The sequence below is a fragment of the Medicago truncatula genome, chromosome 3 (assembly GCF_003473485.1).
Source record: "Medicago truncatula cultivar Jemalong A17 chromosome 3, MtrunA17r5.0-ANR, whole genome shotgun sequence".
In the NCBI taxonomy this organism is placed as follows: domain Eukaryota; kingdom Viridiplantae; phylum Streptophyta; class Magnoliopsida; order Fabales; family Fabaceae; genus Medicago; species Medicago truncatula.
Genome location: NC_053044.1, coordinates 19116982 through 19131878, shown reverse-complemented (window position 1 = coordinate 19131878; position 14897 = coordinate 19116982). Strand labels below are relative to the sequence as shown.

Below are 14897 nucleotides of genomic sequence, written 5' to 3'. Positions count from 1 at the left end.
CATATCATAATCATAATTATAACATATCAAAGTTTACAACTTGACCCCGTGTGGATTGAGCTTATGAAAAACAACTATGTAAATAAAAAAGTTTTTATTTTAATGTATAAGCCTCACTAACGAAAATTATATCTTCATAAGTTGTTTTTTTTTTTTAACAAAATACCCTAACAAACTTATAAATATTACATAAAATCTTATTTATTTGCATAATCTATTTTATATAAACTCTAAAATAAGTTAATCCAAACGGATCGTAATTAGCCCTAAATATAATTAGGCAAATACACATATCATAATTATGAAATTATAGGGGGCAACTTGAACAATAAACCTTAAATATAAACATGTGGAGAAGGCAGATACACATATCAGAATAGGCCGAGAATTGGCATATACCCATATATGAGTAAGCAGATACACAAATCAGAGTTTACAACTTGGCTAGAAGCTTTGTTTCAAAAAAAAAACTTGGCTAAAAGCAAATACACATAACCACTATGTGTACAACATCAACCAAAAAAAAAACAAAATATTGGACCACTAAAAAGTGGTGAGAGAGAGAGTTTGGCTTACAATAAAGACAAACAAGTTTTTGAAGTTCAGGATTACAACACCACTGACCATACATTTGCAAGGGTCAGCTAAGGTTTACATGTGATAGCATATTCCTCAAAATGATGTACTTTTACACAAGCCTACCATTCATGTTTTTCTCTATATATCCTCAAATTGAGAATAATATTTCCTAAACCATTTAATTGCCTCACAAAAAAGTACAGTTTTTTCAGCTACTCATTTTTCAGCTTCTATATCTTTTTTTCTTTCTTTCTAGAGTGCACTAAAAGAAAAAAGAAGCAAATTGTTCTTGTTCTGTTCCTAAGATGTCTGGTGTTCTTCTTTGGGTGAATTGTGGACTCAAAGAGAATGCCATTTCCTTAATGGGTCTTGGAGGAAGAGATGTGAGAACTCAAAGGAGGTTTAGACATTGTTCTGGAATTAGCTTTGCTTGTTTTTCAAGTGCAGTTGTTGAACCTACAAGATCCTCAGAGGAGAGAGTGTATGAAGTGGTGTTGAAGCAAGCAGCTTTAGTGAAGGAACAAAGAAAAGATATTAAAAAGAGAGGTTTGAATTTGGATGATAAGCCTATTGAAGGTGATTTCACCAATGGGGAACTTTTGAGTTCTGCTTATGATAGATGTGGTGATGTATGTGCTGAGTATGCCAAGACATTTTACTTAGGTACAACCTTTCTTTCTCTCTTTTGCATTTCTCATTCATATTGTATATTATTTAATGAATATTTTTTTGGACATTTATTTAGTTCATTGTATTTTAGTTGCTTGCAAAGAAACTTTAGTCATTGATTCTAATGGAATATTCAATTTAGATAATATAGGGATCTTTTTGTTCACTTTTTGCTCATCAATCGTTTGAGAATTCGAGTTCAAATCTTAACTGGAACAATCATCGGTCAGACTATACCAACTTTCTGACCGAACTATGAATTAGCTTGGTCCATCTCTTCTACGAACTGGAGGGTTAAGACCAAAAATAGTCTATGATGTCTTAACTTTGTACCGAAATGTGGTTTCACGTTTCCTACCTAAAGAATATCATAGCGACACTACAATCATGCATATAAGTAGTTCGATATAGATTAAACAACTTACATCGTGACTTTGACAAAATTATAATTCTAAAGTTCAACTATTTGATCTTCATTGATGATCGAGATCATTAACTATTGTAATCATCATGTTTTGCGAATATGTTACATAACGGAATTAGGGTGAGTTTGACTTGATCTCAGTAACACCGTGTTTTGTTGAAGCTCTAAAGTGTAAGCTTTTGTCAAAAACGCGGTCACACGCGTGATTATGTCAAACTGGCCGTCAATTCAAACTGGCAATATGGCAGTGTGGGTAATGTTAGAAATCATTTGATCAAATTTTTAGTAACTATCCTTTATTCGTCCTTAATTGATCAAATCTTCAAATCTCAGGCACACAATTGATGACTCAAGAGAGAAGAAAAGCCATATGGGCCATTTACGGTATGCCTAATTAGCAACTTTAAAATTTCTGTAACAAAGGCTTCTCCGTTGTGGATTGTGGTGGTCCTCGGTAGAAACTGACCACTCTTTATGTATTATTACAGTGTGGTGCAGAAGAACAGATGAGTTAGTGGATGGTCCTAATGCTTCACACATCACACCAAAGGCTTTGGACAGATGGGAACAAAGATTAACTGATGTTTTTGAAGGACGTCCTTATGATATGTATGATGCTGCACTTTCAGATACAGTCACAAAGTACCCTGTTGATATACAGGTAGGTTACAATCACATGCCCAAAATTGAGTGTGAAATTTAACCTTTCTACCTTCAAATTGGAATTAAATTACTAGTTGAATAATAAAAATTTGTACAAAAGAACTCAAACTAGTCAATGAGGAATATGTTTGCAAAAAATTAGGTAAAATTGATTTCATCTCTCTAAAGTTTGCTTGTATGACACACACATAAGGGTGGTGAATGTCAACATAATTGAATGACTATGAGTGATGTTAAAGTCTCGCAATAGATTAGATATGTCTTTAGTCTTTAAAACATGTCATAAGTGGGAGACGACCATAAACTTACAAGTCAGATTTTTTGGCCGAGTTAGGCCAAATGGAAATTTTTAAGATGGTATCAGAGTCTATCTAAAGATCGATGGGGCTCGCACCCCCTCGCAGGTTACATTTCAGATTTCAAGTGTTGGATGTGATAGTGTAAGGAGTCTTATAATTAAGATGGTATCAGAGTCTATTTAAAGATCGATGGGGCTCGCACCCCCTCGCAGGTTACATTTTAGATTTCAAGTGATGGAGTGTAAGGAGTCTTATAAAGTAATAAATAAGACCGGAAAATACGTTTATATGTGAAAGCTTTCATCTTACAAGTAGAGGGTACTTAATTTTAAGACAAAAAAAAAAAAAACTGATCTTATTTACATTGAAATGTGTGTTTGATTAGCCATTTAAAGACATGATTGAAGGGATGAGGCTGGACCTGAGAAAATCAAGATACAATAACTTTGATGAACTATACCTATATTGCTACTATGTTGCTGGGACTGTGGGCCTTATGAGTGTTCCTGTAATGGGCATAGAACCACAATCAAAAGCTTCAACTGAAAGCATCTACAATGCTGCATTGGCACTTGGCATTGCTAATCAACTTACCAACATACTTAGAGACGTTGGAGAAGAGTAAGTTTCTTTGAAATACAATACAACAATTATTTCTATTTTATTTCTTATCATTAATTCGAAATCGAACTCGGTAGTGTTTACAGCTCTTCCACACTTTCCATACCAAGCACTTATGCTAGACATGTGGTTACAATCAGAGAGACTAAAACGAAAAGTTGATATATTTATAGGGATCAAAAACATATTTAACCCTGTTTATTATGGATAATGGCACCCATGTTTTCTTCAAAACTCACAAAAGTGTTTTTCTTTTTAATCTAATTACTTCTTGTTTCCATGATGGTCTTATAGTGCTAGAAGAGGAAGAGTTTACCTTCCACAAGATGAATTGGCACAAGCTGGCCTATCAGATGATGACATTTTTAGAGGCCGAGTAACGGACAAGTGGCGTAATTTCATGAAGGGTCAAATAAAGAGAGCAAGAATGTTTTTTGATGAAGCAGAGAAGGGAGTTTCAGAGCTCAGTTCAGCTAGTAGATGGCCTGTTTGGGCATCTTTGCTGTTGTATAGGCAGATATTAGATTCTATTGAAGCTAATGACTACAATAACTTCACTAAACGGGCTTATGTAGGAAAGGCTAAAAAGCTCTTATCACTTCCTGTTGCTTTTGGAATAGCAACTTTTGGCCCACAAAAGTTGGCCAAAATGACTACAAGATGAACATGAGATTGAGCTACAAAAGCATTGAATAGTTTGGTATGATCTTGAAAATTTAGTATCCTAGAAATCAGAATGGTAAAAATATCATGTATATTTTTTTTAGTTTAATAATTGTATACATCTCAACCTCAAGTTTAGTAATATTGAAGAGGAATTCATTCATTGTCTATTGTCTATTTCTGAGATACGGAAAGTGTTATTTTAGAGGAAGGAAAGTGTTGGAGATTTTTTTAATGAAAGATGCTTATAATATTTCATTAATAATAAGAGTATTAACGAGCTGATGATATAGCAACCCCGGCAAGGGTATGAACTATCATATTTGTTTGTCTTTTAGTAAACTTAAACTGGGAATTTGTAAAATGAGTAACTAAAAGATGTTTACAAGATTTAGACACATGTCAAATTTCGTAACATCGACAAGGTTGTTGTAAAAAGTATCTACTGTCACTTTGAAGTCTTACACAAAATCAACGTTGTCAAATTGCATATCACTTAGTCATTGCAATGCGTAAAATAATCCAAAAGCTTCTCTTATAACCACAGTACACATGGGGCTGGTACAAATAGTCTTCGCCAACACAAAAGTGTCATATTCATCCTATAAACACTTTCCAATACTTGTCCTATTCAGCTGGTCGGAGAAAGACACATTGACGTTACAATTGATACAACCAAGTTGTGGTTTTTGCTATCTGTTGGTCGATATGATGAATACAATACGAATCTAGAGGGGCTAAATAGATCCTCCACTTAAAAAACTTTGCACGGAAAAAGTAGTTTGAAAAACTTTGTGAAATCGAATTTGACTGCTAAAAATTATAGAATTTCTTCAATGTAACTAAGAGAACAATGATAATAAGATAATTCAACATCTTTCATTAGCAACACTCTCTCTAACATTCATTTTCTTAATGGCTTAAATCAATGTATATCTCACACATTGGAAATGGGTCCACTAAAAAGGGTGGTTCAGACCATCCACATTGGTAGGGTCTTTACCATTTAAAACCCGGTACCTAATAGGTATCCCCAATGTGAGAAAAAAGTTAGGGGTCTCTTAAGACCCATGATCTCACTTAAGACCTCCATTCTTAAGTAGACCCCACATCACTTTTAAATAAAATAATCATTATTTGAGTTGCTTTGGAGTTATTAGTGGGACCCTATAATAATCCATTCGAGAATCATTATTTGAGTTGCCTTAACCTGAGAATCATCCTAATCATTATTTGAGTTGCCTTAGAGTGAGAATCATCCTAATAATCCATTCGATAGACTCTTAAATAATCCATTCACACATTTTGTTAGAGATCTTCATTGAAGTGGTTGAATACCTATTAGGTACTACTCCCTCCGTCCCAAATTGTATGACGTTTTGGGCATTTCACACATATTAAGAAATGTAATTAATATTGTGTGGAAAAGAGATATTATGAGTTGTTTTACAAAATTGTCCTCAATAAATGATATGGGAAAGATAAATGAAGGAATTGAAAGAAGAGAGAGTAATAAATAGTTAAGGATATAATATGAAAAGTAACATTAATTTTTCATTGGTATTGTAAAGCGACATACAATTTGCGACAAATATATTACATAATAAAAAAGTAATCTATCAATGTGAGACAAAAGTTGTGAGTCATAATATCATTTAAGACTTCAAAGTTGAGAGTCTACATTAATTTCATCTAAGAATGAGTGTTGAAGAAAGCGTTTAAATAACATTCGTCTTCCAAACAATGGAACATAATACTATACCACCCCCATTTCATTCCACTCCATCATATTCAACCAATCCAAACAAATTCGAATCTACAAACTGAAAAGCAATTGCTTTGAGCTATGATAAATAAGGATTAGGGATTTGTTTTGGGTAAATAAATTGAGGGAAAACGCCGTCGTTTTGCAGCAATGAAGGAATCTCATTCTAGAGACTCTATGATAACACCCACTGAACCGAAACACATTCATTCATTTTGAAGTTTGATTGAACTCTGAACATTCCATGGAATAGAGCATAATCCTGCAACCTGAAACAACTTGGTGAGTAATTCATTCATTCATTACCATTTACCAATGTACCATTTTCTTATTGCTAGATTAACCCATCATAGAACCCTTCAATTTAGTGTTCTATTTCGCAATGTTTTTTCTAGTTCTTTCTCTGTTGAAAAGCATCATAAAGGTGACACCTTTACAGTGTCAAACCTTGTTAATTCATGTGAGTTGTCCCCTGAAACAGCCCTTAAACTCTTAAACAGGTTGAAACCCAAAAACCCTAATGCCCCAAATGCTGTTATTCAACTTCTAAGGAACTATGGTTTTTCTGATTCCCAATTATGTATCTATGTAAAGAAACACCCTTTTGTACTTTTATGCAAAATCGAAAAGACCCTTTTGCCTAAACTCGATTTTTTGCGTTCCATTGGGGTTTCAAACACTGATCTCCCCAAAATACTAATTAGGAACACTTACTTTTTGACTTCAAGCTTGGAGAAATCCATTATCCCTCGCTATGAGGTCATTAGAAGTTTCGTTCGCAATGATAAAGAGGTAGTTTCAACTTTGAAGCGTGGAACATGGGGCACACACAATGCTTGGATTGTAAATGATGCAGTTCAGAATATTGAGGTTTTGAGGAAGCTTGGTGTGCTTCAAGGTTCCATTTCTCTACTGGTATCCAATTTTCCCAATGTAGCATTCGCCAGGCATTCTAGATTTGTTAAGGCTGTTAATTCAGTCAAAGAAATGGGGTTTGATCCTTTGATGTCTTATTTTGTTTTGGCAGTTCAAGTAATTGCAAAGATGAACAAAGAGAATTGGGAATCAAAAATCAAGATTTTTGAGAGGTGGGGTTGGTCGAGAGATATGTGTCTTTTAGCTTTCCAAAAACAGCCTCATTGTATGATGTTGTCAGAAAAAAAGATTATGAAAACAATGAACTTCTTGATGAACGATGTGGGTCTTCCACCACAAGACATTGTAGGAAGCCCTGCTGTTCTGTTCCGTAACTTGGAGAAGACACTTATTCCTAGATGTACAGTTATTAAGATTTTGAAGTCAACGGGTTTGATAAAGAGTGGTTTGCGCATAAGTACCTTTATTTGCATAACTGAGAAAACATTTTTGGGGCGATATGTGACCCCATTTCGGAAAGATTTACCATTGTTATTGGATGCATATAAAGGTCAGAATTCAGATTGATTATCTTGATTTGCATAAGTGCCTTTACTGGTTTTTAGCCTTGAATCATTAGTATATTATTTGTTACACCGCTTACTGTATCTTCAAATCTACATCTCTGTTTGATTTGTTTCAATCGAATTCGAACTTCTTTATATACTCAATTTTTATTAGTTAGATTGTCATCTTGCCAATTGGATTAGTTAATTTGTAGCAGTTTTTTTTTTTCCTTTTCTTATTCTTTAACATACAATAGCCCTTTAATCCATCTTTTATGAAGATTATCTATGTATTTTATATCTAAGTTGTAATTATGATATATATGGTACTTGATGATCTTCTGGAAACTGGTAACACTTTGTCATGAGCTATTTTAGATGTATTTATTTGGAGAAATTTATGTTTGATGCAAACAAAGATGGATTAACCATTTCATATCGCTGACATCTACTTCGCTCAAATAATTCATGATCAATTCTTTCTCCTCACATTGGTGACTCCTTCTCACTACTCGCCACTTCCCGGGATTCTTCCAATGCTGTAATTTTGATTCAACTTCACCCTTTCATTCCTATTATTTTAGGTCTGTCTTAGTCCTTTAATATTGCCAATTTTTGTACAAAAATTTCACCTAATCATGGCAGTGCCTTTTCATTTTTTCTGTTTGCTTTGACATTTCAAGTTGTAAGATATATGTAAAAAATAATAGTACATTAGAAGAAACACAAATGAAATTGATTTGAAGGTTGGCCACAATGGATGATGATGCCACCATCAATGGTAACACTACCAAGGTCATCTTTCTTAGTTCACTTTTTTTTGCAGTGCAGAGAGATAGAGAATTTTATAGTGCATTTTAATATTTCTTTGATAGGCTTTAATTTTATTAGTATATGCTCTAGCTTTGGTGCATTTGTACACCTGCTATGTTGAGGTTAGTTCTTCCCTCTATTCCAGCTAGCTACTGACTGATACCCCAGTTTGGTTTAAGTCCAATGATGGTCAACTCCATTGTCTTTCCTCTACAATGATTCCTTTGCACTGTAACAACTTTTACCTAAAAACATTATGGTGTAAAATATTGAGTTCGTCACATCTGTCTGCTGTCATTCTAAATGGCTGAGTGCATTATATCTGACTCCTGGGTTTGGAAGTGGGATACTAGTGGAGGCTTTTCTGTGAAGTCTGCGTATGTGCATCTTTCTAGAGACTTGTCTGAGAGGAGCCCAAACCATCAGTGTTTGGTTGCAGCACTCGCACGGGTGTGGAAGTCTAGGGCTCCACTCAAGGTGGCAACCTTTGCGTGGAAACTGCTCTAGGATAGGCTTCCTACCCGCCAAAATCTGTTTAGGAGAAGAGTTTTACAGGATCCGGGTTGTACTGAGTGTGTTTTGTGGGGCGTTGGAGGAGTCAGCTGAGCTCCTATTATTTTCCTGCAGGGCCATCCTCCCTTTTTAGTACGACATAGCTAGGTGGTTGGAGTGGGATCATGTGCCACACTCATCTATTTTAGGTCATTTTGAGGGGTTTACTGGGTTGGGGTCTAGTAAGAAAGTAGGTGTTGGTCTTTTGCTAGTCTGACTTGCTGTTATGTGGACTGTCTGGAACTCCCGATATTATCTTTGCTGGAGGGCGAGTTGATTGTGGATCGTGTCAAGTTCTCCTCTTGGAAATGGTTCATTGCGAAGAGCTCGGTTAGCCTCTGCTCTTTATACGAGTGGGACACGCAACCTGTCCTTAGCTGGTATCGTTAGGGTGTGTGGTGTTGTGGGTGTGAGGCTTCTTTTTGGAGTGGACGAGGGTGGGTGGCTGTCCTTGTTTGGCTTGGATTGGCTGTTTCTCTCTCCTCGGTCCTGTTGGAGGGAGGTTTTTCTTGAGATGTTTTTGTGCTCCTTTGGGTTTTGTTGTCGACTGTTTTTTTTTTCTTTCTCCTAGGCACGTCTGGTGCATTGTTGTTGTTTTTGACTTATATCTGTTTTTGTACTTAGAGATTAGTCCCCATCTATTTTATCTATTATATATTATATTTTGCCTTTAAAAAAAAAAAGTAGTTCGTAGAAAAATGCAATGGCAGGATCAAGAGTAAAACAATCTTAGTTTGATATGCTTTGTGATGCCTCAAGAGATGCAGACATATGTGTGAAAGAGGTATTTTCCTAGGGATGAACGAACATTCAGAGTGACTTGCTGCTGTTCTTACAACTTTTTCTTACAATTTATTAAAACTGGCAGTACGGTGGCATTGAACAGATATGTGATACGAAAGTACCACTCAAGTTGAAGAGGAAATTTTATCTGACAGCTGAAAGACCAGTGACGTTGAAATTTTATCCTTCGAAATCAAATTTTGTTTTGGCACTTCAAGTAATTGCAAGTGTAGACAAAGAAATTGTGAATCAAAATTTAGGATTTTTGAGAAGCGGGGCTGGTCGAGACATATCTGTCTTTCGGCTTTCCAAAAACAGCCCGAGTGTATGATGATCTCAGAAAAAAAAGATAATGAAATCAATGAACTTCTTGGTGAATGATGTGGGTGCTACAGTTTATGCAGTATACTGTAGCAACAAAAACAAATCAAAAGATAATCATGCTGTAACAGCCATGAGATTTAGAGATAGTATCCACGTTGTGGCAGTCATGAGATTAAGAGGTTGTACACATACTGCAGTTCACACTTAAAATTAGCAGTACATGCCATAACAGATTTCAAATTTTGGGCAATCTTTCAACATTAGTACAGTTTCAAATTGACATATTTAAATGTATATTTAGAAGCATTGCCAATCTACTAACAATGATATTTTTTTTTTTTTTTTGGGTAAATAGACGAAATGGCAAAGCCATTATAAATTCACACACACAAGTGGAGGTAGCGGAGTTCGAACCTCAGTCATGGCATCCGGCTTAACAATTTCGGCATTTTACCAGCTGAGCTAAGACTTGTGGATAACAATGGTACTTTTCTACTGCATAAATTATCATCAATCATATGCATAATCTTTTTCTAGTGCCACATTCATTGAAAATTCTAGACTAATTTATATTTTCCCAATTGAGACACTCGAAAATCATCCCTTTGTCTTCCTTTAGGGTGTAATATTATTGATCTCTAATATTTAATTCAAGCTCTTCATTTACTTGCTCACTCACAATCGTATCCAAAAAACTTGTCTCTGAAAACCATTCATCGTGGCCATTTTATAGATTTGTTTCAACCCTAACTAGTACATGTTATCTGATTAAGCAGGTGCAAATTTCACAAGGTTATGAAATCGAGACCCAAAATAATCTAGGGTTTTGCTAGGGTTGATATGCATATTTTCCTTGCATTTGTATTATTAAGATAAGATAAGATTTGCTCACACCAGAGAGAATCCACACCAAAAGGTTCACACGGACAGCAACCAAATACCTTCTTGTCACAATTATTTTTGGTGTTGCATATTTTATACTCGAAAGTTATGCTGTGAAAGAACAAGAACTCAGGTGCTAACTTTGCATATTTTATACTCGAAAGTTGAGTCGTACAATTTAAGCAAAACTCTCTCATTGATCTGGAAAATATATCTAATATGTAGGCCATTAAAAGTAGGATTAAAGGCAAAGAAAAGCATGATAAATTTAGCTAATTGAAAGCATTAGTATTAATCATGAAAAAAGAGAAAGTTGAAATTGTTGGATAAATTGTTAATGATTGAATGTTACACTCTAGTAATTGTTAAATTGCGGTAGAATTTTTAGGACTAGAGTAGGTTTCCAGGGGCGGACCTGGACTAGGCCCGGTGTGGCAAGTGCCACACCAGTCTAGGCCCAATTAATTATTTTAATTTTTTTTTAGCTAAATGTTATATTATATAAATCAATCACATGTTTATGGTGTAATCCAATGGTAAAGTCGTGCTCTATTCAGGTGGGGAATATGGGTTTGATTCTTGTTTTGCCCATTTTAGCTTTTCAACTATATTATTTTAAGCTTAATTGCACTTTTCCCCTATATTTTACTAATTGTGCGATTTTGCACCCCTTTTTTTTTTTAATGATTTTGCACCCCATCTTTTAGCCCCATTTCTGGGTAGATGGAACTTCTTGTGTTTAATGGCACTTTTGCACCCTATCTTTTTGCCAATTGTGCGATTTTGCACCCCCTCTTTTTTTTGAGCAATTTTGCACCCCATCTTTTGCCCCTCCTTCCCCTCTTTTAATGATGATTTTGAACAAAATACAATTGGCAAAAGATGGGGTGCAAAATCGCTCAAAAAAAACAGGGGGTGCAAAATCGCACAATTAGCAAAAAATAGGGGGAAAAGGTGCAATTAAGCCATTATTTTAACTAAAAATACCATAAAAAAAATGCACAAACGTAAAAACCAGTAGTATATACTATACCATTATATCTACAACATTTTTATGAATAGTTATTGTGAGAAGTATATACCATTATATCTACACTAAAGAAATTGTCCCCTAGAAAAATTATTCCTGACTCCGCCATCGATGTATACCTACAACAAATTGTGCCTCACTGATTTTGTGAGGTCAGGTCCGCCCCTGGGTTTGACCATTTATTTTTTTTGCATGGTATAGATATGTATGAGAAACAGGGTGATGCTCAATTGAGAAAGGAGGATGAGAAGAAGAAAGCAAAAACCACCGTGACATGGTACGACATCGAATGCGAAGGATCCGGAAAAAAGAAAAGAAAGCAATGCAAATGTGTTAATGTACAATTTCAACAAGATGGGAAGGAGTGAAAGAACATGTTATTTTGGTCCACAACCAAAAGTAGGTGCTCTAGGAACTGTCGAGGACAACCCAATTGACTTAAGTGATGAGGGAGATGATTAAAAGTAATGGCCTGTAATAATGTCATATCTTTTGGATGTTAGTTTATGTTTTTAGATTTGTTGCGCATTTTGGTACGTTTGGTATACATTTTGGCACTTTCAATAAATTTGAATAAAATTGCACAAGTATGCGTAATAAATTCCAAAAATACACGATTTTATTTAGATTTTATTTCATCAACGTTACGTTACATTACTTTCTTCCTAAATATGTGGTATCATAACGATGTTGGATTTAAATTAAATTCTTGCAAGTTTGCTTAAAATGTTGGTATTAAAGTGTCTTATACTTGGTGTAAAAAATTTCAAGGCTATTTGAAAACTCAAAAGTATGAAAAGAACACAACACATGTATTCTACAAAATCAACTTTATAGGTTATCACATCGAATTTGCTCATATAAGATGAGTAACGACAAACATGAATGCATTCCAATATATTCTTTTGAGCTTAATCCTACTGCACTGCCAACTAACAAGTTTCAATTGACAAAGGAGCATGATCAAGCACAAAACAACATCTTAGAATTGCATTCTCGTTCGTCACACTCATCCTATATGAAGGAATTCAATGTGAAACCTATAAAGTTGATTTTTAGAATACATGTGCCGTGTTCTCTTTATTCTTTTGAGTTTTCAAATAGCCGTGCAAACCTTTACCCTAAGTATAAGACACTTTAATACCAACTTTCTCATCAAACTTCCATTAATTAAACTTAAATTCCAACAAAATAAAGACACTACATAATAATTATGCTACCTATACATAATCTTGTGGAAGAATCAAACTCTTGAGAATATCTTCAGGCGACCTCAACAACGTTGCAACCATCTCAATCATCGGGAACATGCGGTGCTGACGAAATACGGAGACATGCTCCTCACGCAGTCGTCGTCTGTGAGCATTATCTTGTCGGACTGCAATAACCCGGGACGTCCATACAAAACGTCTTCCACCCTCCTTGTGTCTCCTGGGGTTAAGTCCTTGGTTGATTTCATTGTGTTGATCCTCTAGATCTTTTAACGTATCATCGTCTCGACCTTGAACAAATAAGGGTTTCCACTGTTGAAGACTTGAGCTCTGGACAAATTGTCTATTGTTTCAGATCTACATCACATCATAAGAAATTAAATAATCAATGAAAAACTCATTCAAACATTTCATCAAACACCTGAAGTGTAAATTATACATAAACCCTAAAACTCAAAACTACAACATAAACATGCAAACATCTAAACATTCAAACAACATAAGTCATTTACATGTAAACATCGTATCATTTCTTGCAAAAAAAATAAAAATAAAAAATTTAAACAAACCCTAAAACTAAAAAATTTATAATTTAAGAGGAAAAATCTAACATATAAAAATAAAATGTTAATGGTGTTTGATTATGAAAACTTACTTGTTATTGGAGTGTTGATTGATTTGAACTTAAAGAAATTGGAGTTTGGATGATTTGAGAGAGTTTTTAGAGATTTAGGATGAGAAATGAGGAAGAATGAAGAGATAAGGTGATGTCTATTCTATAAAGGGACGTCACATGACTTAACTCACGCTGGATGTATCGAACGTGACTTAAGTTATGTAGGTTGTAATCCAATGTGACTTAAGTCACGCTATAATGTCTACGTGATGTAAGTCACACTGTCATTTTGAGAAGTTCGATTACAACTGAGCAGTTTTTGTTGTGAGAAGAGTGATTTTTGTCAAATTTGTTGTATGTTTAAACTAATTGAAACCAACTGCCTTTGCTCAATTGTTATTTTCAACATTTGGATACTAAAGCAATCGATCAATTCATAAATACATTAATAGTTCAAGATAGAAATGCTTTGATTACATGGTTCGAGATAGACAATAGTCAAAAAGATAGACACACATCAATTTTGATGCAAGATATACATACAAAATACTTTTTTTTTTAGGTTTAATCACCCCTGAGAAGGTTTTGGTTTGGTCCCCCTTCTCTTTTTTTTTTAACAATCTTTTTTTGATGGTATATACTTGGGGTAGAGGCATCTTGTTTCTACCTGGTTTTGACTAAAAATAAAATAAAATACTTGAAAAATCTCCGTAGAAAATCTCACATTTTTTACCTTTATATTTTCTAGTATTTTATAAATATTTCTTTGTATTCGATAGAATATTTTTTTATAAATAAAAAAAAAAATTTGATACTTCATTGGTAGGAGAAAGACTAAAAGTAATTTTTTTTAATAATCATTCTTTTATCGATGAAATTAAAATATATTCCACCATTTTATGTGAGTTCTATTTCTATAATTTATGACTGATGGTGATTAATCTAATAAAATAATGAGTGTTAGAGAGAACGTTTTTTTTCTTTTTTAAACAAGTGATGCAAAGCATCACCAAAATATTATATTAAAATAGAAAGAGAACAAAAGAAAATAGATTGGAGGACCAAACCAAAGCCAATCCTTAAAAGTTAACAAATCTATAGTTAGGAAGACCTAACTTGTTTCTAATCAAATCATGCCCAATCCCAAAAGGAACATTATCCCACCACATTGTGTTGGAACACTAGTATATAATGGAAAAAACTTCGATTATACTAGTTGGTTTGTGGAGCCTTTGGAATGTAAACACAAGGATGGAGAAACTAGTGTAAAGTGTGAATTGAAAATTTTATGTCCCACATTGGGTAGATCACACACTCTAGTAGTGTTTATATATGTGGGATATCACTTCCAAGGGTGTGCCCTTGGGGTACACACTTTTGTGAACGGAGTGAGCGCTTGCTAAAAATTATATAATCTCACACGTTTTCCACACTCGCAAGCTTCAGCTCCACGTTTCCGCGTCGTGGGTTACCGTTGCTGGGTCGTGGGCTAACGTTGGCGGGTCGCGAACCGGGTCAGCGGAGAAAACGAGGTGAAATCCCCTCTATAAATAGAGAGCTCGGGATTTACATTCTTCACTCC

At 34.7% G+C, this 14897-nt stretch overlaps 2 protein-coding genes across 4 annotated transcripts; both read left to right on the top strand.

Annotated features, from left to right (window-relative positions):
• The first annotated feature begins 884 nt into the window (after window positions 1–884).
• Window positions 885–4104, top strand: LOC25490580 (phytoene synthase 2, chloroplastic). Its single transcript, XM_013604186.3, has 5 exons — window positions 885–1242; window positions 2006–2056; window positions 2161–2333; window positions 3020–3255; window positions 3550–4104. The coding sequence occupies exons 1-5, from the start codon at window positions 885–887 to the stop codon at window positions 3917–3919; spliced, it is 1188 nt and encodes a 395-aa protein (XP_013459640.2). The 3' UTR covers window positions 3920–4104.
• A 1539-nt stretch (window positions 4105–5643) lies between these two features.
• LOC25490579 (uncharacterized) lies at window positions 5644–12076 on the top strand. Of its 3 annotated transcripts, none has more exons than XM_039832399.1 (3): window positions 5644–7109; window positions 9932–10060; window positions 11690–12076. In XM_039832399.1, the coding sequence occupies exons 1-2, from the start codon at window positions 5999–6001 to the stop codon at window positions 9952–9954; spliced, it is 1134 nt and encodes a 377-aa protein (XP_039688333.1). In that variant the 5' UTR covers window positions 5644–5998; the 3' UTR covers window positions 9955–10060; window positions 11690–12076. The 3 variants fall into 3 exon arrangements, with proteins under 3 accessions (XP_039688333.1, XP_039688334.1, XP_039688335.1); XM_039832400.1 differs by lacking the exon at window positions 11690–12076 and adding an exon at window positions 10353–10640; XM_039832401.1 differs by lacking the exon at window positions 11690–12076 and adding an exon at window positions 10350–10640.
• Window positions 12077–14897: the final 2821 nt, after the last annotated feature.